We start from the raw sequence: 27,954 nt of genomic DNA on the forward strand, positions 1-27,954 counted from the left end.
AAAAATTGCAGGACTTCCAAGTCTGCTGAGTTGAGAGAAAGAAGAGAAGTCACTTACATTTCACTACCACCTTGGTTCCTTGTCCGAAAGTGAGCCACAGTGTTATATTACCATAGAGAGGCTGTACAAAAATACAAAAACCTGCAGAGAGAGCACCCAGCTCTCCTGTGCACTGCCAGCTCTATGATCACTTGGATTCCAAAACTTTAATATCTCAGTTTAGTAAATGGTGATATTACTGTGCTGCTTCAAAATACCTCTTTTGTAAGTGAACATGTTGAGTTTGAGTCTTTCCTCTTTTGTTTCTATAACTAAGAGCATGAATTAAACTGTACATTCAGATCTCTTAACAAAGAACGTTTGTGTGAAAGCTTCTTTTCCCTGTGAAAGAATCAGCATTTATTTCATGAACCAGCCCAGAAGACTGGGTCACCCAAGATCGTTTAGGATCATGAGAGAGGAAAATGCCGCAGAAGAAGCTCGACTGAAGCAGCTTCTGTCCTGTCAAGATTTCCCTCCTCTTCCACAAATATTCTGTACTGTACATCAGTTAAGAATGACCAAGATCAGGAGGCACAAAGCACACTGGATCACAGCTAAAACATAATAATAACATTTGAAAAGACAAGAAAAGTCTGCTGAGTTGAGAGAAAGAAGAGAAGTCACTTACATTTCACCACCACCTTGGTTCCTTGCCCGAAAGTCCACCACAGTGTTTTATTAACATAGAGAGGCTGTACAAAAACCTCCAGAGAGAGCACCCAGCTCTCCTGTGCACTGCCTGCTCTCTGTAATCACTATACTTTAATACCTCAGTTTAGTTCATGGTGATATTACTGTGCTGCAGTTCAGATCAGTTTAAAATACTTCTTTTAGAAATGAACATACTGAGTTTTAGTTTTTCCTCTTTTATTTCTGTCATTAAGTGCCCAAAACAACTCTCAAACTCTACATTTAGATCTTTTTGCAAAGAGGGTTAGTGTGTGAAAGCTTCTTTTCCCTGTGAAAGAATCAGCATTAATTTCATGAACCAGCCCAGAAGACTGGGTCGCCCAAGATCGTTTAGGATCATGAGAGAGGAAAATGCCGCAGAAGAAGCTTGACTGAAGCAGCTTCTGTGCTGTCAAGATTTCCCTCCTCAACCATAAATATTCTGTACTGTACATCAGTTAAGAATGACCAAGATTAGGAGGCACAAAGCACACTGGATCACAGCTAAAACATAAAAATAACATTTGAAAAGACAAGAAAAGTCTGCTGAGTTGAGAGAAAGAAGAGAAGTCACTTACATTTCACCACAACCTTGGTGCCTTGTCCGAAAGTGTACCACAGTGCTTCCTTGCCATAGAGACGCTGTACAAAAACCTCCTGCTGCTGCAGAGAGCAGACCCTGCTCTTCAACACACTGCCTACTGCCAATAATGCCTTTCTTTAAGCTTTGCAGTTATAACATGTTATTTCCCTTTATCACATTTTTAAATGCACTTTATTTTCAAGGACAAAACATGAGTGCTATCACTATCCTATGGATTCAAGTATGGATGAAGTGCAGGACGCTTACAGAGAGACTTTCACAGGTTTCTGTTTCACAGTTAAATGTTATCCTCATTCATATCCTCAAAGACATCATACATGTTAAATGTAGCAAATGACAATGAAAATAGAACAAAGTATTATTGAATTGATGACCACTTTTAAGAGAAGAAAAGTTGGGGTTTATTTAGAGTTCAGAAGACTGGAGCAAACTTCACTTTGAAAGCCAGCCTGCTGTTGCATTTAAGCCAAATGTCACCAAACAAGGACATCCTGCCTGAACCTGAGGCCTGAATGTAAACTTTAAATTAAAGGTATCTGGGTATATGTATAAATCAAGGTTATTTAATTTGTCTTTGCTGAGAGAAACATTTGTAATGTAAAATCTGTGCAGCACAGTATATCCACCAGATGCACTGCTGAAGTTTTAGTAGATTGTATAACACCTGGAGGTCATTTCTGATCACAGACTATTCATGACTCACATGTGACTTATGTCTCTTTCCTCAGGATTGTGATGAAATGTATTCCAAGATGAATCCCCACTCCAATAAAAATAATAATTATCCAGAATGTTTTTAAAAAAACATCCAAAGACCACACATTCCAAATATGAAACATTGATTTCAGTTCCATGTAAAGGTCAGTAAAGAATGCAGTTTCCAGCCAATGTAAGTTATTCCCATGAAATACAGTCAAGAATGGACTTTGGACCAAGGAGTTTCAGGATCATTCAGTCAGTTTTTGTAATATCCTTCAGGATTCATTAGAAGTTCTAAAGCAAAAGGTCACTCCGTGATTTATGGAATGTGTCCAGCATTCTTGTTGTTCTCTTAGAAACAATTTTAGCCCAGTGTCTGCTCCTGTCTTGTGTGCTGCTCACTCTGTCCAGCATGGATTGGACAGAAGCCATGTGCCAAAGACTAATTTCATTTGACACAAAGATCAAATCAAGCTGGATCTCCAAGACACCGTGATGATGTCTCTCTTTGCATTTATCCAATGATGTGTCCCTCTTCCACAAGTTAATAAATCAGGAAATGGCCTTTAATTCATCCTCATCCTGGATAAACAAAGACATTGAATTCATGAGTATCCTCTTCTAGGATACAAGAGACAACATTGCTCTTGCCAAGATATAAATCTCCTTGATCCTAACGATGAATTCAGTAATAAAAGAAACTGCTGGTTGGATTATCAATCTGATCCATAATCCATTAAGACTCTTTCAAAAGATTCCTCCTCCATGTTATGATCAGTGTCTTTCTGCATTTCATTCAGATCTTTCCTCGACTAGGCGTGCTCTTTGTTTCCATTTCCTATCCTAACACACCACCAACAAAACAACAGTCCCCTTGTGAAGTAAGTAAGAGCCGTGAAGAACACAAGCAACCCTTGTAAGGCTGGAGTACTGAAATGATCTTAGAAGATTCTCCCAACAGATCCCCCTGGTTTCTGCCTGGTTTACCAATTAATATATATCTTACAGTCCTGAGGCCTTCCTGCCCAGTGCCAGTGTTTCAAGAGCACAGAAACTGTGCACATCAAATCCCTTCTTAAATTGTAAGTTCACTGGTGCTTTGCACACACAGGTGTTAACATGGGTTGTTGACTATGGCTACAGTTGAAATAACAGTAATTAAATGCACCACAGATTACAAACAGTAAAAAGCCATTCAGGCAACCTCACTATCTAAAACAGCAAGATCACATATTAAACTGCAGAACCATTGTCTGTGAACTTCAACTGATACTGTCTGTTTTTGGAGGAGAGATTGTAAAAGGCTTGATCTTCTATTTTGTATGTGTACATACTGTGTAATGATGTACAAGATGTTACAACATGATGTGTTGAAAAGCTATAATTTTTCTCACATGGAAACTAATTCTTTTCTTTAAAAAAAGGGGTCAAGATAAATATTCAGTGTTACAAAAAAAACAAAGAATGTGAAAAATCTAGATAGATTTCACAATTGTTTGTGAAAGAAGCTGTCTCCTGCTTTCTTCCTGTAGCTTTGAATCCTTGTTTGGAAAAATGATAAACTCTCAAGTTTCAAGGCTAAAACTGGAAAGGTTGGGATTTAATTAATGTTCAGTTTATGAATCATACATAAGTAGTATTCCAGACAGGCTAGCCTTCTCAAGTCGGAAGAAATTGCACTGTAAAATTCTGTAAACCTATTTCTTATATAGCAAAGCTGATGTTTTCTTTGCTGCTCTAAAAATATCGTCTGACACCTCTTTTACTGCAATTTTGTGAAGACAGGTGTGTGTATTTTTCAGGGTATCTGTGAATATTGCGACGTTTTATTCATTCAGGTGCTTGTAATGACCTCATACAAAAGGAACAAAACAGTGGCTCAGAACCATTGAGTCACATTGCAAATTGGGGTATAGTCTGGGGTCAATTCACACTGAAGAACATCAGACATAATCAAATTTCAAAAACACATATCATTCTTTAAAACTGGCTAAAGGAAGAGCTTTTAGCACGTACATGTAAATGACAGATTCCCGATCTACTATCTACTGATCTACTAGATCTACTGATCTACTATCCCAAGAGGTTAGTGATCCACTAACCTAAAATGATTTGCATTAACAGGTAGTAGCCCGTACAGCAGCACACATTTGACAGTAATTAGTTTTTAATCTGCTGCTCGGAGGGTCAGTCTTCACTCTGGGATGAGCTGAGTGTGAGTGTGTATCATAGCCAACTTTACCACAGGGCACACACACAAGGGAATATCCTCAGGGAATAACATCCAAGAAGGTTTCTGGAGTGTTCAGTGAAAATTTGGCTTCACCGTCCTGGTCCTTTTGGCCAGAGGACGGGGAGGCAGGGACCCCCTGCAGAGTGAGGAGTGACCAAGGGGCAGCTGCAGAGGTAGAGATGGTGTGGAGGAGGGATGTAAAAAGATGTATGAGAGGGAGATAAGGGGATCACATACAGTATTTATAATGTTTTAGGTGAGGAAGTGACGTCAGAGGTGATTTTGAATTACTGAGAGCTTATTCTGATTGAACTTGGCTCTTGTCATCCCTCCTGAACTTTTTTTCTAAACTCCATTCATTAGCACACTAAACTAAACTGTAAAAATGATCCCCAGCAGTAGATGAATCTTGAAGAATAAATCATTAGTAACTCCACCAGTTTAGCTACAGGAGTCTAATATGAGACAAAATGTTTGTCAATAATAGTCAGAACATTGATGCTTATGATCCAAAAACTCTTTATTACTCTGACTGCTGTGTCACTTGCAGCAACAGACCATTTCCACACTCAGACATGAGCAGAGCTCTGAGAGGGGTCTAACACAAGCAGCTCACTGGCTCAAGACGAAGGGCCACACAGGCGAGGGGTTGAGAGCCCTCTGCTTCTGAATCACAGTACGGACAGGTTACAGTTAAACACCACTATCTGCAGTTCTAATCTGGGAATGAAGCTGAGAATCTGGGCTGGGCTATTCCGTACACTCGGATTTCTTCAGGGGTGTTGAGAGGGGAGTCTGGGAGCTGTGGGTGGCCTCACAGACCACAGTGGCCACTGAGGACCACTTAGCCTCTGACAGTGTCAGGGTACTGCTCCAGCTGTACAGGCCAGTGCCGTCCAGGAGGCCGGGGGTCTTGGTGACTTTGCTGGTCCACTGTCCACTACAGGCTCCAGCAGGACAGGAAGCCCCTGCTGACCAGACCCTGCGGCATGGCCAACTTCTTCTCCGACAGCTCTCTGCTGGAGGGGGGCAGGATGTCAGCGAGGGCCTAGTGTCACCTGGGAGAAAAGCAACATGGAGTGAGGCTGGAGAGAAGAGGCACATCGTCTCTCAGCGTAGGACAGCAATGAGAGGTTTGGGAGAACCAGACATAAAGAAATAAAGATACATTTCACACAGGAACTGAGGGAAATTTTAGCTAAAATGATCCCTCACACGTGTTCGACCTCATTTAGAATACTGAGATCATAAAAGCATAAATAAATCAATTCAATGTGTGAAACAAAGATATAATTTCATTTCTTCAGTCTCAGATGGAGGATCTTATCATATGGGGGTGGATGAGTGGAGGGCTTGACACATGTGTTCACAATCCTAAGTCTAAAGCCTAAGTCTCTGTGAACAGTGCACAGAAGCCTGGAGGCAGTGTGTTTCCCCACCTTTCTTGTTTGAGCTGCTGTTAAAACGCTCAGCCAATCCTTATGAAGCATGACAAGATCTTCCAGTTTTTGGATACTGATACATTATCTCGGAGGGAAAGATCACCAATTGGATCCGATCTTAAAATGCTTTTATCTGTGCTTTAACTTGCAGGACATGTGTCAGAGAATGGGAAATCCAGCTTGGGTCTAGTACCTCCCTACTTCCCCAACACCTGGGGAAATAAGTCCAGATTTGTGGTTCAGGTGCTCTAGCAAGACCTCTCAGTACAGAGGTCAGGAAGATGCACAGCAGCTTCATGGCAATGTCTGGGATAGACTCCCCCCCCAAGGGTAGTGGCCTGTACATTATTTCCCTCCTGAGTCTTTCCTGCTTCCAAACCAATAGAAAATGAAACATCAATCTCCTCAGCCACATAACAGTGTGGGATTGGGAAGGTGGGAGCCAGAAAATTAATAATAAGCCCAGACCCCTACTGTCTGTCACAGTTGCTCACCACCAAACCACTGGAGTCCAGTCTATGGGGGGGACTCATGGTTCTGCTGCTGATGGGGTTATAAACAGTCACCCGGTGAGGAATCTGAATAGGGAGATCAACATACATGCATACAGCAGCACCTAGTCCTTTTCCAGCAGCCCATCTAGGACATAAACTGCACAATTAACTGCCCGCAGTAGCACTTCTATATACATATATTAGTTTACATACACAGATTGCCAATAAAGCACCACAGTATATCTTCTGTACTTATCAAGACATCTAATAATTCTAATTATAAATCAAAGAGTTGTGTCAGTGAAAATAAAGTGGTGTGAAGTCTCATACGCAGCTGTACCAAAACCTGCACCAAACTGCTCTTTCCCAGCCCTCCACTGTCAATGTCTTCCTTTCAGTTCTTCTTTCTTATTCAGACTTGATTTTCTTTCTGTGGTGTTTGACTAGAAACTTTATCGATGTACAGTACTGAAATAATTATTACTAAGACTTACAGTACATCTAAGGCTGAAGTCTCCAGCACCACAACAGACATGTCTGACAGTCAGATGCATTGTGTAGTTGTGTTCTTGTATAATACAAATCTGAGTCCATCCATCATCAGAAAGTCTCTTATTCCTGGTCCAGAGTCTATTCTGGAGGACTTCGCGCAAGGTGGGACAGCAGCTAGGATGCCAGTCCAACACAGGGCACTTTGATACAAGCAGACGGGGGCAATAACTTGCGGAGATCGATTATCCCAGCCAGCAGGGCTCTGGAAGGTGGGAAGAACTGGAGCACAAGGAAATATCCTGCTTGATCAGAGTAAGAACATCCAGACTCCATGCAGAAGGCACCCCTGGACCAGAGAGCTGTGAGGACAAATTTGCAATATAGTCAGATATATATTATACTTTTAACATGAAAAAAATGAAAGCCAACTCTTATCAAAAATGTCCTTAACATTTCTAAATTAAAATATTCTGTTTTAAGGCTACTACAAAGTGATTGCTTTTTATAAACCAGAAAAATATGATATACAATATACAATGTTCATTTAATATGATATGCTGAACTCTTCATAATAGACATACTTCATTCAATTATTTAGCATTGTCACCTACTTTACATACTGTAAGTTAGTTCATTTCACATTTCAACAAAAAGTGAGAAAGAATTAATCACATTCAGTGCCAACATGGTATTTCACAGATAAATGACACAACACTGCTGCTCAGAAGCCCATGAAATTCAGCTTAATTTGTTTAAATTACCTTAAAATTAGATTTGAAACTGTAAGTTTAATTTAGTCTGTTTTGCTTTTGGCAGAACCACAGAAGTAAGGCAGAATGACAATCACAGAACAGTAGCAAAGAGACAATCACAGGAAAAGAGTGCGATTGCAATCACAGAGCAGCAGACTGACAGTCAGTTTCACAGCAGCAGCAGAGAGAGAAACCACACAGCCAGATGGTCGCTGCCTTCACCTGCCTCCCTTCACAGCCCTGAGCTGAAACCCTGTTCACCTTCGCCAGTTCTGCCTCACAGGCTGCCTCATGCTGTGCTGGGGGAACTGCATGAGCTTAACAGAGCGTTACACTCCAGCGCCTTTCATCCTCCCAGACTTTCACTTTTAACAACCACACCCTGATCTTGTGTTAGAGGGCAATCCTCCCTATTTACACTTGGGCTCCCTTTCAGCAGGTGTGTGAGGCAGCCAGGAGGGTTAGATACACCAAACACCTGGCTTCTGCACAAGAGCCCAGACATCGAAGACGAATGAGAGGAAGAGAAATGGAGATTCTTCCAGACCAAGGATAACAAACAAATGCTTTCAATTTCAGATTTTTCTAGGGTGAAAGTAAAATAAAAACGAGCTGCCACACAGTCATTATGATCCATCAGGTTGTAACAAACCCTTTCACTTCACGGCATTGTGGGTCTATAATCAGCTATTCAGTCATGGTGCTGAAGCTGATCCAACTGGGTGACGTCTAGCACACATTCTAGGAAGGATCTTGACAGTTTCATCAGAGGATCATGTTGTGTCAGGGGCTGCTCTCACATCAGCCACAGGTCACAGCTCACATGGAAATTCCTGGGTCATGGTTGATTGGTAGACCTGCAGGATGCTGGTAACCACAGTCTGGGGTCGTAATACAAAACAAGTGGGGGGTCACTGTGGAGGCACTGTAGTCACGCGCAAGGGCTGATCAGGAGACAGGGTGAGGTTCAGTCAAGTTAAAAGCCAGGGGTGAAGTCAAGTGACACACAGAGATCAGAGCTGAAGGGAGATCAGGGAACACAGTCCGGAGGCAAAGGCAAGAGGCTTTCTCAGGTCAGGTTATTAACACTGACGTGCACCTGGAATGGGCTGTGTAATCCTGGTCATTGTTAAGGGCTATCATAGAGTGTGCACACAGAGAGGGACCTGAAGCTCAGTTATGAATGAGGAAGGGGCTGAAGAGTGATGTGCTTTTTAGGCCAAAGTTTTAGGCTTAAGGCTGGCACTCTTCCCAAGAGGAGCACAGGTGAAAAGGCATGGATGACACCAGCACTCCTCCCCTGCTCCAAGTAAGGCTATCTTCTAGGACAGCTTTCTCCCATAGTTAGTATTGCTGTGGAAGTTGGGGAAGTCAGGTATGACGATCATGTTCAAATGATGTGCAGAAATCTGAGAATAGCTGATGTAAGACATTGTTTTTCCTGCTCTTTAACTCTTTTATTACTGAGCTATGTAAAAACAATCCAGTCAAGCAAAGGAAAATCTAAAAAAGAGATCAAACTCCCCTTTCAAGTGAAAGGAAAAAGAAGATGAAGCAAACAAAGAGATTATCATGAAAGTGAACAGCCTTACAGACAGTATTCGAAAGCAAATATTAGGAAAGAAATGAGATGAACAAAGTGTTCTGTGTTAGAAAACACTGGAATGAACAAGAATCTAGGAGCTCATTTGTAACTACTAAGTATTTACAACTGAATAAATCTGGTGGGGAGTGGTAAAATAAAGAATATCTTACATACAGATGTACGAGACGAACCGAGGACGTACAGTACAGTATGTACAGTAACACAGGCTAACTTCACATTAGATTCACTCCTAATGAGATAGAGATGGATTATGAGTAAGAGTATGAGCAAGAAGGAGCCAAAATGCCAACCTGAAAAAAGCAGAAAGACTGGTTGGCAGTTTGACTCATTGTATGTGTCCTTTCTCAGTCTCCAGAAGAGTATAGCACCCTGCAACTCACAACTGATAGCCCACTAATGCTTAGCAGGTGTGAGCCTGGTCAGTAGCTAGAAGGGAGACTCCTGGGAAAAACTAAAATTGCTGTTGGAAGAGATATTAAAGGGACCAGCAGGGGGCAATCACCCTGTGGTCTGTGTGGGTCCTAATGCCCTAGTATAGTGACGGGGATGTCAGACTGTAAAAAGGAGCCATTCTTTGGATGAGATGTAAAACTGCGGTCCTCAGTCTCTGTGGTCATTAGAAATCCCATGGTGTTTCTTGAAGAATGCAGGGGTGTTACCCTGGCATCCTAGTATAATTTCCTGTTGGCCTCCTAATAATCCCCATCTATTAATTGCATCACTTTGTTCTCCTTATTATTATGTATCACTCTGTGAAAGCTTCTATACTTCTGATAATAATAATCTCCTGCATTTTCCACCTGAAATTCTGGTGATTTTGAAGGTAAAAACAGTTCTGGATCAGCTGTCATTAAATCAAGTTGGAAACCCGACTGGAAACTCAAATCACCCATCCCTAGCTTTAATCAGCAGTTTAGGACTGTGACCAGCCTGGAGTTGGTACCAGATTAATTTCCAGCTATATACTGACTTGCGCTGCATTGGAGACTGATATCCTGCCCAGGAGACACTGACAGTGTGGCTGGAGTCTGAGTCATTTTAATCTCACCATCAGTCCCTGCAGAAACAACACAGAAACAATGTGTATAAGACAGATCCCATTTTATTGTAATATATATTTAAGTGAAAATACAAAACAAATGTAGAGAAAGGAACAATTAATAGGTTTATTCCATGCTGAAGAGAGAAGAAAGGAAACATGTTTTTCACAACCGAAGAAGGCTCCACTGCCGAAACATCGTGTTTCCTTTCTTCTCTTTTCAGCATGGAATAAACCTTTAACTTGTTCCTTTGCAGCCTTCGCATGCTGACGCACCTATCTACTTGAACTAAATGTAGATAAATATTTCTTTGACTCACCATACAGTAAGTGTAGAATAAAATAATCCAGATGACTGAAATGACTGACACCATGGCTGATGTCTTTTCCTGATTTGAAAAAAATGTCAGAGTGGTGATGAGTCTTCAGATTTAAAACTGTCTGACTCCCTTTATGCAAACCACGCAGGCTTGTGGTCTAAACAATTTGCATGTGCTGTAAGTCACCCTTTTGATTAATGATAATAATAGTAAACTGTGGATTATGTGAATCTGTATTTTATTGGTCTGCTCTGTCTCAGTGCATCTTCCTGCTCTGTGGTGGCAGAGTGAACTGTTCTCCACTATACAGTATATCAATAAACAGAATGCAGTGCTATAAGTAAAAAAACACCTAACAGCACCTAACAACAGAACAAGAATATATCACTGACATCTAGCATCTAAAGTAAAGAATTACTCAAGATCACAATGCCTGTCCGCTTAAAGAAAAATCTTTTACTTCCTTCACTGGCTTGGTAATATATTCCATTTCTCATTTTCACCCAGACAGTAAATGGGCAGTATTTCTTAAAAAAGGGCAGTTAAACAATTTTAAGATATTTCTGTATGTTGAAAAGAAGTTCTGGGAGCATGGTGAAACTTTCTTTAGTTACTGAATTTCTAAAGGTAGAGGATATTGATTTGTAGAAACAGACAAGGAGTGTGAAAGGACTGTTTCACTTCAACAATCAGAGTGACAGGAAAGGCACTGAGGGGCACTGAGGTGTCTTCAAGGCAAAGTGCAGCCATCTGGGAAAGTGGTCCAAGTTATTTTACCTGCAGCTGCAAGAAACACCTATAGGGGGAGACAGACACACACAAATGTGTTTTTATCTGTGTCAGAGGCCCAGCACTGAAACTCAATAATCCCTGTAGTCAGGCATCAAGAAATGAGAGAGCTAACCTGAGGACACAGTTAAAAAGCACAGGACATGAAACATCTAACTCTAAACTAAAAGGAGTTGAACATCTTGTCAATATGACAAAATACAAATTAAGCATGCGTGCAAAAATAAATGATAAATATATGATAAAATGTTTTTTAAATCACTTTTTGTGAAAAAAGCAGGGCTTCTACTATATTTGTATACCTCTGGTTATTAGGATCACCAGTGTTGTATGTTTAACATTGTGATGAGTCTTGATATTTCAGAAAGATCTGATAATTGTTTATCTATTCATCCATTTTCTAACCACTTTATCCAGGCTAAATGTTAATCTGTGTCTCTTTTATTTATCTATGTGGTAATTCAATAAGGAGCAGGGCTTGCACAATCTGCCCTCTCCTTATTTAATTTTAGTTCAGCTGATGATGTAATTTCTCACATCGGCACCTGATCTGCTGTGCAGTTGGGTAGCTGGAGCAGAAGAGCTGCCCTCATATTTATAAGGCTCTTTGCAATCCTTTAGGGTGAACAAATATGAATACAGCTGTGATTATTTAATATGGACATGTAGCCCTCTCTTTTTTGAAGGGGCTTAATAATGTTTATAAGTAAAGCCCAACTTTGAATTTGAAAGGATTGTAAGCCATAGACAGTAAATGGAGTCCTTAGTTACTGTACTTCTACATTTGAAATGTAATCGTGGAAGAAATATACATGTGCCAATGAAAATATGAACATAACGGCTCAAAGGCCTCCACTCATTTGAAACCTATCTAGTCTGTCTATTAATTGAAAGACAAACGTCCTCCCCAGTTTGAGCTTTTTGGCAGGGGGTACCAGGGTTTTGTCCAGGATTTGTCAGCGATATACACTATTCATCTTCCCATTGATCTTGATAACATGATGTTGCCACCGCCATACTTCACAGAGGGGATGGTGTAACCTGGCTGATGTGCAGAGTTTGATTTGAGCCATACAAACAGTTAAGCATTCAAGCCAAAAAGTTCCACTTTTGTCTCATCAGACCGCAAGACTTTTTGCCACGTCCCTGCAGTATCTTCTAGATGGGTTTTTACAAACTCTTTGCAGGCTAGGATATGGGTTTTTTTTTTCAACCAGGGCTCCTTCCTTGCAACTCTCCCACAGACGCTGTTTTTGTAGAAAGCCTTGTTGACCTATGTACATTAACTTCCATCACAGCCACTAACTTCTGTGTCACAATCGTAATCCTTCCTCTTAAGGGTGCTCCAGCTCTTTCTTATTTTTCTAATTACGTGTACCTGCCCCCAAACCTGCCACTCCTTATTTAAGCTGGGCGCTGTCGCTACTGTGGGCTCTGCAGTGGAAGATGGACACCCGGAGGCCCGCCTACCATCAAGTCGCCCTACATCCACGGCTTGAGGGCATAGGCCTCCTATCGGCATCCTGACCCAGCTGAGTCCGGGGCTAGGAGCGCCTGGCCTCGTCATCCTGTTTTTATTCCCTGTCTCTGTACCGGATCCCGTTCCAGTTTTTTACTCTGTTTTGTCACGTCTCGGCTGGATCACCCCGTTTGGACTTTTGGACTCTGCCCCAGATTTCCTCCCTGGAATCCTTGGACTTGTTCGCCTTGGCTTCGCCCCCCGAACACCAGTTCACCATCATCACGCCCCCCTGTCTGTCAATCCCTCCTGACCCTCGTCATCTCCTCCACGTCGTCCTTTTCCACTTAATTCCAGATTATACCATCTGCATAGGGTCCAGAACTACGTTTCGTTACATTCTGTAGCTCGTTCAGTGTCACAGTTGGCCTCGCAGTAGCCTCTCTGATAAGTGCCCTTCTAGTCCAGCAACTAAGTTTAGGGGGGTGGCCTGATCTTGGCAGTGTGGCTGTAGTTTCATAGTCTTCCACTTCTGTGCAATGGACTCCACTGAGCTCCACTGAGGCAATAGTCTTGTACCCTTCACCAGATTCCTCCCCCTTTCTATAATAATATCTCTGACTTCTTGCAGAAAGTCTCTACCATGCTGTAACACCTTACAGAGAGAGGGGTATTTATATTTACAAAAGAATTGACAACAGGTGATCCAGTAATTTCTTACACTGGTGGAGTCAATCAAGAAATTGTGTAACTTTTGAGGTAATGTATGATATTCCACCTGTGTGAGTTTAAGCAAGTACAAGGGGTATGAATACTTTTTAAATTAAATCATTTCTGTTTCTCATTATAAGTAAATTGTGGAAAAGTTTTGGAACATTTATGTTGATTACTATGTATATCTTTGATTAATTAATTGCTTTAAATGAATTTAGCAATCAGATATGCTTATCTGTTAATGCCTCTTCTATTGTTGTCTCTTAAAAACATCTAGGAAAATAAAAGTGTAAAAGGATATTGGTCTAAATCTTGCACTGTAAAAATAATATTAGTCAGAATTTACTTTAAAACTTTGAGCCACACCCACAGCCCAGTGAATATTTTGGTGGAGGAATTTAGGGATGTCCCAGGGAGTTAGACTGGGCAGTTTGCCTCTTTATTGAGATGTTTAAAACCTTTGTGAAGGTCTGAAGGTCTCCTGGAAAGCAGAAGAGAAGACAGAGATGATGAGATCCGAGCAGGCATTGAAGATGCTCAGGAGGAGAGCATTTGTTCTCCAGCACAGGCTCTATCCTCTTAGATCTCACAGTATGTAGAGATATTGTAGGGGAGGAAGTGGAGGAGTTAAACACCAAAGGTGCCCAAGACCAGGCCAATGGCTCTCTCTGTCTGCTGATGTTGAGCTGAGTGTCAATGGCAGGGATGAAGCTCAAGCAACAGCAGGTGGTGGGATGAAGAGGACAAGACCAGGCCAATGGCTCTCTCTGTCTGCTGACAGCTGATATTGAGCAACAGAAGGTGGAGGGATGAAGAGGATGAGACCAGGCCAATGGCTCTGTTATGGATGTTGGAAAAGATGAACCGTGGAATGGCAAGAGAGTGAAAATAGACCCTATGCGCAGCGGCGAGATGGGGTTTAGCCCCGGCTCAGCTGTTCAGGAAATGCCATATAGAAACCTATGCCGTCAGGCCATGGACAGGAGTGACCTGGTGCTAGGCAGGTCTCAGGACATCCGAACCTCAATGCTGAGCGAGGAGCAGAGCAGAAGCAGGAAGTAAATAGGCTACACAACAAGACACACCAGAAAGACATGAATAATCACAGGGAACTAGGAACAGGAGAGAAGTAGAGCACCCCCTCTAGGTGTACTGGGCATGACAGGCTCTCTCTGTCTGCTGATGGCTGACATTGAGCTGCGTGTCAAGGGCAGGGATGAAGCCCAAGCAACAGAAGGTGGAGGGATGAAGAGCACAAGACCAAACCAATGTCTCTCTCTGTCTGCTGATAGCTGATGTTGAGCTGAGTATCAAGGGCAGGGATGAAGCTCAAGCAACAGCAGGTGGAGGGATGAAGAGGAAAATGCTCAAGTCCAGGAGCACAGGTTGGACTAATGAGCAGAAAGATGTTGACGGGCACGGCCTTGTTCTGGAGCTTCACGCTAAAAGACTAAATAGCCAGGTTGTTGGAGTAGCCCAGCCAGCACAAGCTGATAATTTGTCCTTCTGTGTATTAAGAGTTGATGAAGAAAAAAGGGGAACATTTAAATTCTGAACCTTGTGAATTATGAGATTTATAGGATGTAGCGGCGAGGCTTATTAATAAGGCAGAATTAAGTGTTTCTGAGCTTTCCCAAATGAGGCCCCATTTCTCTGTTCATCTCTGTGGTTCATCTCTGTGGTGTCCAGGCTGATTTAAGGTTCCTTTGATAAGGTTTCCTAGGACAGCTCCCAAAGGGGGATGCGCTTAGCTAAGCCTGGCTATCATGATCAATGGTCATCCATTGGTGCCTATCTGTCTAGGGAGTGCCAGTTGGACATCTGGACTGCATTCCTAAGTGTCAGGAGTAAGTGACTCATATCTCACCTTGATCAACCAATCAGGGACTGGTAGGGCCGAGTAACCCACGTGGGACTCTGATGCCCATGGAACTTTCAGCCAATCAACGAGCTGAAGTTCCTCCAGGTAAAAACAGGCAACACAGAGAGCCTGAGAGATTCAAGAAGGGATTCAGGAGAATTCTGTGGACTTTTCTAAAGGGAATTCAAAGGAGAATTCCAGGGCAGGACGGCCCAGGAGCAGAAGGCTCCCAAGGGCAGGACATTCTCGCAGCGCGCCTCCTGACCATCCTGAGACTCAGCCCGGACAACCACGGAACGGCCAGTGTGTCCGAGTGCCAGAACTTTCCTTTGTTCTAAGAGTCTAGAGCGGAGGTTGCCAGAGAGTAACCAGAGGATCCACCCAAGGTTAGCACCAGCAGCAGGCCTCATGAACAGGTCGGAACTGTGGACAGCTGAATCACTATTCAGAACTAGCTCTTCATCAGGAACGAACCGGTCCTCTTCCTGACTTGCTGGGACTCACAGTCATCTTTTCTCCTGTGTGCAAACTTTGCTAGTTAAAGCCAACACTAACTAGCCGGTCAGTGAACATCAGCAGCGCACCGTCGCAAGCCGCACAGCACGCAGCCAGAGAGCGCGGAATGGACAGCAACAGCCTGCAACTGTTTCTTTGTGCCCGCAGGAGATCTGAATCCCCAAAGATTGGATGAGTATTCAACTTCACTGCATTACTGCTCGAGAATTCAATTGTTATCCCAACCAGTTGATATCAATTTAATTCCTAAGAGTTATGTACTTGTTTTGAGTATCTAATGTAGACGTTATAACCAAGTTCATTTATGAAACGGTCTAAATGAATGATATACTGAATGTATGTCCTCTTGATATATGTAACACTTTGTAACTGATTGAATATATATCTTTTGTATTCTGATAACCCTCTCGATAAGATCTGTTAGGTTTACATGCATATTCTATGTATTAATAAATGTATCCTCGTGTATTAGTACCTGTGTGTGTGCGTTGTTTGAACTATATCGCATGGTTGGATTCTAAAGCCATCAAAAGAATCAACTTTGTGATTTACTGCTACAATTAATAATTGTCTCAGTAAATGCCCAAACCCTACAGAACTGGTGCCTTCAGAGAGCCACTACATTTACATTTTGGCGATGGCAACATTACAAGGACTATTCCTGCTTATTCAGTCAATGGGTTCATTTCCATAGAGCATACCATTCTCTTACACTTCTGTAAGTCAAATGTCTCACTGACCACTTAGCTATTCTTTTCGATCTAGAATTTCCTGTTTCGCACGGTGAAACAGGATCACTTGATCTGACTCGGTTTGCAAATTCTGCCCTGTCTTCGTTATCCTGCTTTTCTAATGGTGGTGCTCTAGAACGGTGGTCGTCAAACTTTTTAGAGCAAGAGCCATTAAAAAATTTTTACTACTCTTGCCGTGCCATCTGAGTGAAATCCTCGATCTAGCTGATAAACTCACCAATTGGAATAGGTTTCTCCGGGCACATCTCCTCCGCGACCTCTTGCATACACTGCTTAATAAACTCACCATCCATGAAGGGTTTGCCAGCTGCTGCTAGAAGCTGTGATACTCAATAACTAGCTCGGGTAGCCAATATATTTTCTTTGAATTTTCACTTAAATGCTTTCTGCTGCCACTGAATCGACTTTTTCAACTGTTCCAATTTTTTCCTTTGTCCATCTCCTGTGTATTCTTAAAACAAAGCCTGAAATGAGCCAGCCTGATGTTTTGTCTCATAGTGCCTTTTTGTGTTGTATTCTTTAATCATGGTGATTGTTTCCTGACAGATAAGACGCATTACCTTTTCTTTCCAAGGGAAACAAACTGTACTGTATGACCATTTATAGTCAGTTATAACTTTTAGAACCATTTGAAATCATCACCTGCTTTCAAACAAGATAGCACTGGTGTCCCATCCAAGATGTATCCCACCTTGCACCCATTGCTTGCGGGGATAAGCTCCGGTTCTCCTGTGGCCTTGTATTAATTAATAATACTGACTGGATTAGAGAGGTTAGAAAATGAATAGATATTTATAGTAAATGATTAAAAACAGCATTTGTTCCATGATTTTTCAAACACCAATCCTTCATTTTCTCAGAAAGCAGTTTTTACATCATTGGCTAAAAGCAGATAAATGCCAACAACTGAGTTGACTTCTCTGAGAAGTACAGGCTGTTTGATTGACTTAATGTGTTGTTAAACGGTGATAGTTGTAACGAACAGTTCTTTCCGGACCCTATGCGGACGACACAGTCCGACGGAGTGGGGAAACACTAGGGAAACGTCATGCAGGAAAACGGGGCTGAAGACAGGGGGGCGTGTCCAAGGTGCGCTGGTGCACGGGGGAGGTGTGGCCGAGGCGAACAATCCAAAACAGAAGTCCTTAGGGAATATCCAAAACACAAGGGTAAGTCCAAAACCAGGAGATCCATCAGAACAAAGAATTAAAACACGAAGGCCGGGTCGGAACCGGCAGACAGGGAACAGGACCGGGAACCGAGATTAAAACCTTAACGGGACCAGGCGCTTCCAGGTCCCGGACTCGCACGATACGGAAATCAGATGCAGAGCCCGGAAGAGCGTCAGCGCCTGGCTTTTAAGGTGGGCAGGGAATGGGAAACAGGTGCAGAGAATGAAGTCTTTAGTGAAAGGGCTGGAGCACCCTTAAGGAGGGGGGACTATAGTCGTGACAATAGTAATGACATTATCTGTGTGCCTCTTATCTCTTGTAGTTGTCTCAAGCAGTTGGCGCTGCTTGTTATGGTTCTGTTTGAACATCAGAAGGAAAAAAGTCAAGAGTTTCAGTATCTCCAGGCTCTTGTGCCATCTGACTGTCATCTTAACAGATCCAGTGGGCTTCAGCCTGGACTCCAGTGATTTTCAGTGTAAAGGCTGTTCCAGACCCACTGCCAGTAAATCAATCAGGAATCCCAGACTGACGGTTTGTTGCCTAGAACTAGAAGCTGTGGATTTTTCTGTAAATACCAGTCCAGGAAGCTATAACTAGCGGACAACTCTGAGACACAGATTGAATCAGAAATATCTGGAAACAGAACTGGAAATGAAATAGTAACAAATAATGAATTAATGCTTTCTTGCTGTGAATATGTGTGTATTGATTTGCATAATAAAACATATTTGCTACATTTCCATATACTGTATTTCATTTTTCTTTTTTTATTTAGCTATTGTGATTATGATTTCTGTTAGTATTAAGACAGTAAGACTAAAATGAAATACTAGACTGATTTTTGTTTCAGTCCTCACCTTGAACAAAGAGCCACAGTGTCCCCAGCAGTAGAATCAGTGGCATCATTGTCCTGTGTGTCAGTGACTCTGAAAGGGCTGAACAGTGACTGATCCACACTGTGAGTCTTAACTAAACACAATTTAATTTAATCAGAAACAATGGACTCTATTTTCAGGAAAACATGAGGAAAACTGATAACAAGATTTGTTAGCTGTAGTGACTCCTAGAATACTCCTGTGATAAAGATACAAAAACCTTGTATTTACAGAATCATTCAGAATGATGCAAGACCAGATTCCAGTAGACATGTCTTCACAGACCTTTGTGCATGAACTGTGTTTACAGCTCTTCTTCTGTAAACGTCCTGCTCTATCAAGGGAGACAATTTGCATAGAAGAGACACTTTGCATTGGCAGCACATGCTTCAGTGCTCTGGGAGTGTTTATAGCCCTGTGAGTTTAACACTTCACGACTGAGAGCTGCCTTTCATGGCAACAGAACCCACAGCAACAATGACCTTCATCACCATCTTCATCTGGACACTTGTCTGCTTTCATGGTGAGTAGAAATTAAATTATTGCAATGTAACACAACACACGGAAATTTACAATGTAAAGTTATTTTGTATTATTTTCTACGTCCAGAAACTGGATTGAAAGGTTTGCAAGGTGATTGCACAAATCTGTACTAGGCATTCCAGGCATTTTAAAATAATCAGATTGTATTTCTACTAAATCATTTGTTTGTTTATTTTGTTTCAGAGTCCAGTGGACAGGTTACTGTGACTCAGACTCCATCAGTGACATCTATTCTCCCTGGACAGACAGTCACTGTGAGGTGTAAGACCAGCAGTTCTCTGAGTAGCTGTTATTGTAGTAGCAGCAGCTCAATGGGCCCCTGTCTTGCTTGGTACCATCAAAAAGCTGGAGAAGCTCCTAAACTCCTGATCTATGCAGCAGCATGCCGTCAGTCTGGGATCCCAGGTCGTTTCAGTGGTAGCGGATCTGGGACTGACTTCACTCTGACCATCACAAGAGTCCAGGCTGAAGATGCAGGAGATTATTACTGTCAGAGCTACAGCAGTGGTGTGTTCACACAGTGATACATGTCTGTACAAAAACCTCCCTCAGCTCTACAGGAGCTGCTCTGGCTCATCAACAGGAATCATAGAGAACAGCTGCAGAGCTGCTACAATCACACTGAACAGAGCTGAGTTTGTACAACATTTATAAATGTTGTTGTAATTAGCACACATAAATAAGTTGTAGATATATTTAAGTTATTAAATATAAATATTAATGTTAAATAATTTTAATGTAAAATTAAATATTAAATAGCTCCTTTAGAGCTGAGGTTTTTGTACAGACTGTTTGAGAGGCTACCAACTTCTGACAGTAACAATCTCCTGCATCTAGATATATTTAGATGATTACTTATACAGCACATTTAAGTAGATACATTTAAGTTATGAAACTTAAAATGTTATGACACTGAAAATTAAAAAAAGAAATAACGCTAATTAACATTTGGCTAATAAATGCCATCAGAGAAAATATTTCAATACATATTTAACATTTCTAAATGTGTATTTTTTTATATTGTGATACTTATTGTCAAGTTGCAATCCAATCAACTACATTTATAAAGGCAGAGCTCAGAAGCTACTGTTGAAGGTTTCTAATTGATCAATGAAGTAGCAGTTTGGAGAAACTGAAACTATGGACGTTTTTACTTCAAACTTGTTTATCACCACAGAACCGCAAACAGACAGACTGCAATTATTATTTCTGACCAGTAGAGGGAGACATGGCACGTCAATGCTAACATTTACTGTATATTCTATTCATTTATCTGTTTCAAATATGGTTAAATTACATTGAAGTGCTCAGCTTAATATGACATTACGGTAATCATTCTGTTTTCACACAAAAAAGTGATACTACTGTAGACTCAAATCGTTATGTTCTGCTCCCTATTACAGTTGAAATACATTGATTCTTTTGGAGAATAAGTCAGTTAACATCATTCCGGTCAATATTAACCCTATTTCCATAATTTCCTCTGGGAAAATAATTTCCTGCTTAACATGCATGTTTTATAAAGCCCTTTAACAAATGTTAAACTGGGATGCCCTGTAGTCCATTGTGGTGTTTATTGAGTGTTTATTTAAAAAAAAAACTTGGTTTCAGAACATTAGCATTGTTCAGGTGCCTCTGCTTTACTCAATCAGAATCTCCGCCATTGGAAACATCAGTATCCCAGAGAGAACGAAAAATAAAGATTCTTCTGGGAAGTGTAGCAGAGAAAAAGTACTGTTTCTTCTAAAGCTTCATTCTTTAGTAAAAGTGAAACTATCCCAGAAAATAAAATACTTAAGGACAGATCTCAGAAAAATGTACTTAGGTAGTGTGGTGATGTAGTTCTACTTTGTTACTTCACACCTCTGGTCTTTACAAGGTAGTGGAAATTCTTTTTTATAGTACATTCTGCCTGGGTTTAAAGATGTCTTAGTGTCTGACAAGTCAGAGCTGGAAAAATATTGTCTCTAATCTGAGTTAAAGCTGGTCATCTTAAACACTTTCTTGGGCTCTTTTTATGCAGACATAATAAATGAATCACAGAAATAATTGTGTTTTCTTCTGTGTAGGTTCTCTTTAAATTATGTTTGAGTTGAGCTCAACTCATGCACCACTGATGAACTAGAGGAAAACTCAGAAAATATTGTATCTGATTGATCAGAAGCAGAATTTAGAATTTAGAAGGAGTTGTGTCCGATTCAGACAAAGCTGCTGCAAATATTCTTTATAAGGTTGCTGTGTAAACAATTTCTCAAGAAAGGAAACACTGCAAACTGTATATGAATATTAATATTAAATAAACTATGCACTTTAACAATGCCTAACAAAAAATAATTCACTATTTAGATGCATACAGTCCCAACAGCAACTACACAAATCGTGAAAATTGGCCAACCTGCTCCACACAACAAAAAACAATCACCTTGTTAAGCATTGAGAAGAAAATGTCTCAACTTTAATGTCTAATGATTCCTTTAATTTTTATAAGTTGTGAAAAATATAACTTCCCCCTAGCATCAGTTTGATCTATTTTGTGTGAGGATAACATAAAAAATGGTGAATAAGTTACTTTGGCTTTATTACTTGAAACAAAATAATAAACCATTGTAGTTTTCAGAAACAGCTGAAAGGGAAGGAATGGTTTCCTCAGCTGTAATATCTTAAGTCTTATTAGAATGAAAATTAGATCTGATTTGGTAATTTTATGGAGGGGATCCTTACTTGATGCTTGAAAGCAAAACATCTGAAGAGTTTCTTATAGGTGAATGTTTCTAGTGACACATCAATTGAAAGTTCTCTGTGTGTGAACATGAGTTGTAAAGGCACTTAATAAAGGCAAAAAGATTCTGGTGGAGTAAATGAGCTTTCAGGAACAGAAGCTTCCTGAGGATGAAGGTGACTTTCACTGTTCAGGATAACTTGGGTGAACTGGAGTGGCCATTCTTAATAATGGCAAGACCTTGAGTCTGAACAGAATACTGAGGGAATTAACTAAAAAAGTTACTAAAAGTTTGTATTATATCTTGTTGACTATGTATCTCTTTACTTATATTTTACTAACACCGTCCCAGGGTGTCTGATCTCAAAAGATAACATAGTGTGGTGTAGCCGCGTGATGTCTTTACGCATAGCTGGCATAGTTCTCAGGGAAATGACCGAGTGACTTCTCCTGGAACAAATGACCTATTCAGCAGAAGGGGCTGCTTGTTACACAAGTCGGCAGTAAAGAAAATATACGTACTGGTCAGCTTCCTAGAATGACCATATATAGCCACAATGCAAGCAGAGTCATGTGGGAGTGTATCTTGTATCGTTTGTTTCACTGTATAAAAGAGCACTGTAAGCATTGGATTTTTGAGTCTTGCGTACAACAGCATGACTCCCATATGCATATGAAATAAAGACGACTTTCAACACACAAACTCTTGGCTGATGCCCTTTGTTTGGCACAACAATATCATATGTTGATATGTTAGACACAGACAGATAGCTTTTTCATTTGGTCATTGATAAATCTGTACCTAAGAGAATCAAGATGGAGAATGTTTCTATCACAGATAAGATTTTTTACATTTTTATTTTTATTTTTTTTAAATTTCATCCTGGGGTCTTTCAAATAGTTGCTATGACATCAGAGATCTGCATTTAAAACTGAGAACAGGAGACAGTTATTTATCCAAAGAGGAAGTAATCTTTCCGGCTGTGTTGGTGAAGCCAATATGGTTTCTTTCAAGAAACAGCCACGAGAGCTTCTCAGATCACTGAGATAATAGCAACCAAACAAGCTCAATGTGCCCAATGGCCACCTCCTCTAGACTACTGACTACCCCCTAGCAATTCAGAGGTGCCTCATCCTAAACTCCGTACAGGCTGTCAGATCTCCCTGAGCAGCCACTGGACCCATGCACAGCACAGGATTCAATACAGGACATTGCTTTTGTTCTTAAATCTTCAGAGGTGGTGCACCATACTGTTAGAAAATATATCAGATTAGAAAAACAGAAGCTGCAGGAGAAGCAAAAGACAAATTTAGTGGTTTTTGCCAAAGTCCTTTGTGGACACATTGATTTCCAGGAAAATAAATTCCAGCCCTTTGACACTGATCTCAAAATTCAACTGCCAAGTTAAGACAATGGTGATTTTAAGATGATTAAACAAGAGCAAAGGACACAAAGTGAAAGTCTAAAATCAGCTTTATACTGTAGCCAAACCAACTCTTTATTGATTAGGCTTTTTAAGAATTCTTTGTGGTACAAAAGACAGAGATACAAAGAAGAAATAACATAATATCATCACTTTATTAACCCTTTACAATTTCTTGCATTAGGAATTGTCTTTTCGCATACCCCAGCTTGCTCTCCATCTATCAATAAAAAACCCAATGCAATGGTACATTCACATTGCAGTGAAAATAGAGGTCCACAAATTTAGCAATACATAGTTTTATATCAACGTTGAGTTAAAAGCTATTATAGCAGCTCTATAGCTGCTCTCAGCCTCAGTCATCTGTGGTTTCTTTTAATTAACCATACCTTCTCCTGTTCAGTAGAAAGAGGTTTTTGCACAGGTGTGTACTGTATCAATGTATGAGATGGAAGCTAAAGCTCTTCGGACAGTAGTAATTTCCTTCATTTACTGTCTACAGTATGTAATTTGTGTCTATGTGTGCTCCACAATGAGCTGTCATCCTGTCCAATCTGTATCCTGCCTTGCACCTGTTGCTTGCTGAGATAGGCTCTGGCTTCCTGAGACACTGAATTGGATGAAATAGTTAGAAAATGGATGGAATTATAGCAGTTAAGGAGTGCAATGTTGAGATGAGCACCTCTTTGTGGCCACTGTTGTGTCTTGGAACCAAGCAGCAGCACTGTAGGTTCTGTGTTTCTCAAAAGGTTGGGTTTGTTTGAATCTCTTTATTATTAAGAGAACCACAATGTCACCTGTGCCGGACTCAGCTGGTTCAGAGGGCCGATAGGAGGCCTATGCCCTCAAGCCGCGGACTTAGGGGGACTTGGTGGTAGGCAGGCCTAGGGACAGAGTGAGCATCTGGCTTCTGTAGGGAAGGGCTAGAACAGGGAGCAGGTGCACAATATCAACTAAAATATTGACGAGCCGGACCGCCCTTAAGGGGGAGGGATTACAATCGTGACACGATTCCCTGGCTTATTGCTTTTCTTCCTGTGTACCTGTGTTGCTGTCGTCTCCTCCTGTGTTCCCTGAGCTATGCCTTGTTTGGAATCCCCACCTGCCCTGTCTTGACCTGCTCCCAGATCTCCCGTGTCTGTGGCTTTCTTGATGTGTCCTTGGTTCTCACCCAGCTTGTTCTCATAACTACGTTCTTCGCATTTTCCCAGGTGTCCACAGGATCAATGTCTGGGAGTTTGTGTCCTTCCCTGGTCACCCTGGCACTGCCTGCGTGTGTAGATGGCCAGTGGCTTTTGATAACAAGGCCTCACAGACTGCTGTCTATTACTTGGTGAGTTTTCTGTTTCTAGTTCACAAAATGGTAAAGTTGCCCCATGTTAATCTCATTATGAGTTGGTGTCTTTCCCTTGATCATAATTTACTGTTCATTGATTTGAACCCAGATTGAAAGTGCGCAGCCTTGTAACTGAGCAGCCCAGCGTCCAACTACTGTACCAGCCCACTGCCTCTACCTGACACACAGGGTTCATCTAAACAAAGAGAACAATGGAGAGGAGCCTGGTTAGCAAGAAGGTGTCATTTTGATTACTTCATTTATCAGTTTCACTTCAAACGTTCAGACCTTTCACAGGAAATAATTATTTGGTGGCAGTGTGAGTATTAAGGTAAAAGAACTTTTAAAGTGAAATAGTTCCCAGTTCCCAGAGTCAGAATTACTGCATAAAGCAATTTTAGGAAGATTATGAAAACAAGTTATCCAAACCAGGTCAACTTAAAGTACAGCACCTGCTGTAGATGTCCAAAAAGAACTGTTGTTAGCTTTTGCCTGGTTACTTTAGTGAAGGCTGAGATGAGAGACGTGGTGTAGATACAGTATAGTACTGTATGTAGGCCTCTAGATTAAACTGAAATACTACAGCAGAACACTGGATATTTCTCAGGGAGACACTCCAGGGTTTGAGTGATTGACCTGGTGTAGGTATCTGGGCTTGTGTAGTAAGACTAATGTATTGTAGTATTAGTGTTCTCTGTTTTCCCAGGAAGAATTTATCAGAGAGACACGCTGGGGCTAAATGACTGACACTAGGCCTGGATATTCTTGTTTGTTCCAGAGAGGAGATGAGTAGAACCAGAGGAGGAATCAAATGCCTCTTTGGGATAAATGAGAAGATTAGAGTGATCATGAGCAACCATTAAGGATATGGAATAGCACAGATATGATACTGTCTTCCTGTAAGTCGAAGGCATTAAAGTTCTGTTCTCTGCAAAGCTGTGTGCTGGAATCTATAAAGAGCTTCAAACTACAACATGACATAATTTAGATTATTGCAGAAAATAAAACAAAAGACCAAGCACCATATTCATAATGTTCTTATTCATTTAGTGTGAGCAGTTGTTTAAAAATTGTTCATTCTGTCACAGTACCTGAGAGTATTTGCCTCTTATTATACCAACCACTCGGTATATTGCTAGAAATCACTTACAAGTTGGGGGTTATGAATAAATATTTCACTTACTGACTGAACCTCTCAGTCAGGTCCTGATTTTCACCATTTTTGTAACACCCCATTAGTAACAGTATCATTATGTTTCAGGTAAAACTCCTTCAGGAAAAAACACACCATCCTTCTGCTTTAACTGTATGTCTGTGTTCCTGCTTTGGAAATGTAGCTGATGGAAAGGCATGAAACAATATACTGTATATCACAAGATACAAATAGACATTTATGTCACGATTGTAGTCCCTCCCCATTAAGAGCGCTCCGGCTCTTTCACTTCCGTGTTGATTTTGTGCACCTGCTCCCTGTTCCTGCCTCCCTACTTAAGCCAGACACTCACTCTGTTCCGGGCTCTGCATTGGTTCCCATACCAAGCGAGTCCAGGATCTGGAGCACCTGGTCCCGTCCCCCTCTTGTTCCCCCGACCCTCCACCGGATCCTACTCCGGTTTTTAATCCTGTTTGTCTTCGCCCGGCTTTGGACTTTTGCCTCCTCTTGGATTTCCCATTGGACTCTGTTTTGAATTGTTTGCCCTGGACTCAGCCCCCTGAACACTTGCGCACTATGGACACGCCCCCTGTTTCCATTCCCGACTCCTGCATGCTTTTTTTCCCTGTGTTTTCCTCACTCATCCCTGGATTGTGTCGTCTGCATAGGGTCTGGGAAGAACGCTTTCGTTACAATTTAGAAATTAAAAAAAGCTGTTCAAATATTTTATCTGATGGCAAATAATGGCTATAATGTTTTTTTGTATTATATTTTTATAATTTATTTTTGGTAATTCAATTGCAAAGCCTTTGAAATGTAAATTCTGAAATACTTAATTTAAATACTAAGTCACAACAATGTGCCCACTGTAATCTGGAGTTAAAATGATGACAAATTATTATAATATAATAATTAAAAATGCTTGTGATAAACATTTACACTCTGTGCCTACATTTCCATTGGCATTCGTTAAATTCCCCTTTTGTGAAAAATTAGTTTAATATTACAGTAAAACAGTAAAACTAATGTTAAATTTGCCAAAGTCTATTTGAGAAACCTTTTCTTTAATCCTCACCTTGAGCAAAGAGCCCCAGTGTCCCCAGCAGCAGAATCAGTGGCATCATTGCCCTGTGTGTGTCAGTGACTCTGAAAGGGCAGAATAGTGACACATCTACACACTGTGTCTTATCTAAACAGTATCAGTAAGCAAAATATTTCAGCTACTGTCATACGCTGTAAGAATAGAACAAGATCCCAAAGTAAATTTAATCAGAAACAATGGACTACTGTACATCTTCAGGAAAACATGTGGTAAAATTGGGCTCCTGAAAAAAGGTTTGTTAGCTGTAGTGACTTCTGGAATATTCCTGTGATAAAGAAATGTAAAAAACTTGTTCTGTTTATCATACAGAATGATGCTGGACCAGATTCCAGAAGATATGTCTTCGTGTCAGATTTTAGCGCACAAACTGTGTTTACAGCTCCCTCTTGGGCAAAAGTCCTGCTCTATCAAGGGAGACAATTTGCATAGAAGAAGCACTTTGCATTAGCAGCCCATGCTTCAGTGCTCTGGGAGTGTTTATAGCCCTGTGAGTTTAATACTTCATGACTGAGAGCTGCCTTTCATGGCAACAGAACCCACAGCAACAATGACTTTCATCACCATCTTCATCTGGGCACTTGTCTGCTTTCATGGTGAGTAGAAATTAAATTATTGCAATGAAACATAATGCAGAGAGATTTGCAATGTAAAGGTGTTTTATATCACATTATATATATAATATATAGTATTTATTATATTATTTAATACTGAAACTATTTCCAAGGTGATCTTTTCCAAGTATTACATATATTTTAACATTCTAAAATAATTACCATACAGTAGTAATACAGTACATTAATTTGTTTTTGTTTTTGTTTCAGGTTCCAGTGGCCAGATTACTGTGACTCAGACTCCATCAGAGATATTTGTTCTCCGAGCACAGACAGTCACTTTGAGATGTAAGACCAGCAGTTCTGTGGGTAATAACTGTTATTATAGTCGTTCATATCACCCTTGTCTTGCTTGGTACCATCAGAAACCTGGAGAAGCTCCTAAACTCCTCCCTGCTCCCTTTTCCCAGCCCACCTTAAAAGCCAGGCGCTGACGCTCATCCGGGCTCTGCATCTGATTTCCATATCGTGCGAGTCCGGGACCTGGAAGCGCCTGGTCCCGTTAAGGTTTTAACCCTTGTTCCTGTTCCTTGTCT

At 41.0% G+C, this 27,954-nt stretch overlaps 4 long non-coding RNA genes and 1 gene segment (V, D, J or C); 3 read left to right on the plus strand and 2 right to left on the minus strand.

Moving 5' to 3' along the window:
• The window catches only part of LOC148646800 (Ig kappa chain V region Mem5-like), a 40,682-nt gene that overhangs the window by 2,899 nt on the left and 9,829 nt on the right, over nucleotides 1-27,954 (minus strand). Inside the window, 1 exon segment of the V gene segment in view lies at nucleotides 1,290-1,327. Coding sequence covers nucleotides 1,290-1,327 — 38 coding nt within the window.
• Nucleotides 1,287-27,954, plus strand: part of LOC148646801 (uncharacterized) — a 54,447-nt gene continuing 27,779 nt past the window's right edge. For both annotated transcript variants that reach the window (XR_015927722.1, XR_015927723.1), the window contains exon 1: nucleotides 1,287-1,331. This is a non-coding gene — a long non-coding RNA (uncharacterized LOC148646801). The remainder of the gene's footprint in view (nucleotides 1,332-27,954) is intronic.
• On the minus strand, nucleotides 4,750-10,516 carry LOC148646802 (uncharacterized). Of its 2 annotated transcripts, none has more exons than XR_015927724.1 (4): nucleotides 10,393-10,516; nucleotides 9,324-10,090; nucleotides 6,678-7,034; nucleotides 4,750-5,305 (listed from the first exon to the last, which is right to left on the minus strand). It is a non-coding gene; the product is annotated as an uncharacterized LOC148646802 (long non-coding RNA). The 2 variants fall into 2 exon arrangements; XR_015927725.1 differs by having other exon boundaries at nucleotides 10,004-10,090; nucleotides 10,393-10,515.
• LOC148646803 (uncharacterized) lies at nucleotides 18,817-22,495 on the plus strand. Its single transcript, XR_015927721.1, has 2 exons — nucleotides 18,817-19,053; nucleotides 19,257-22,495. It is a non-coding gene; the product is annotated as an uncharacterized LOC148646803 (long non-coding RNA).
• Nucleotides 26,885-27,663, plus strand: LOC148646804 (uncharacterized). Its single transcript, XR_015927726.1, has 2 exons — nucleotides 26,885-27,400; nucleotides 27,629-27,663. It is a non-coding gene; the product is annotated as an uncharacterized LOC148646804 (long non-coding RNA).

This window comes from Lepisosteus platostomus, chromosome 16, assembly GCF_059453375.1.
Source record: "Lepisosteus platostomus isolate fLepPlt1 chromosome 16, fLepPlt1.hap1, whole genome shotgun sequence".
Lineage (NCBI taxonomy): Eukaryota > Metazoa > Chordata > Actinopteri > Semionotiformes > Lepisosteidae > Lepisosteus > Lepisosteus platostomus.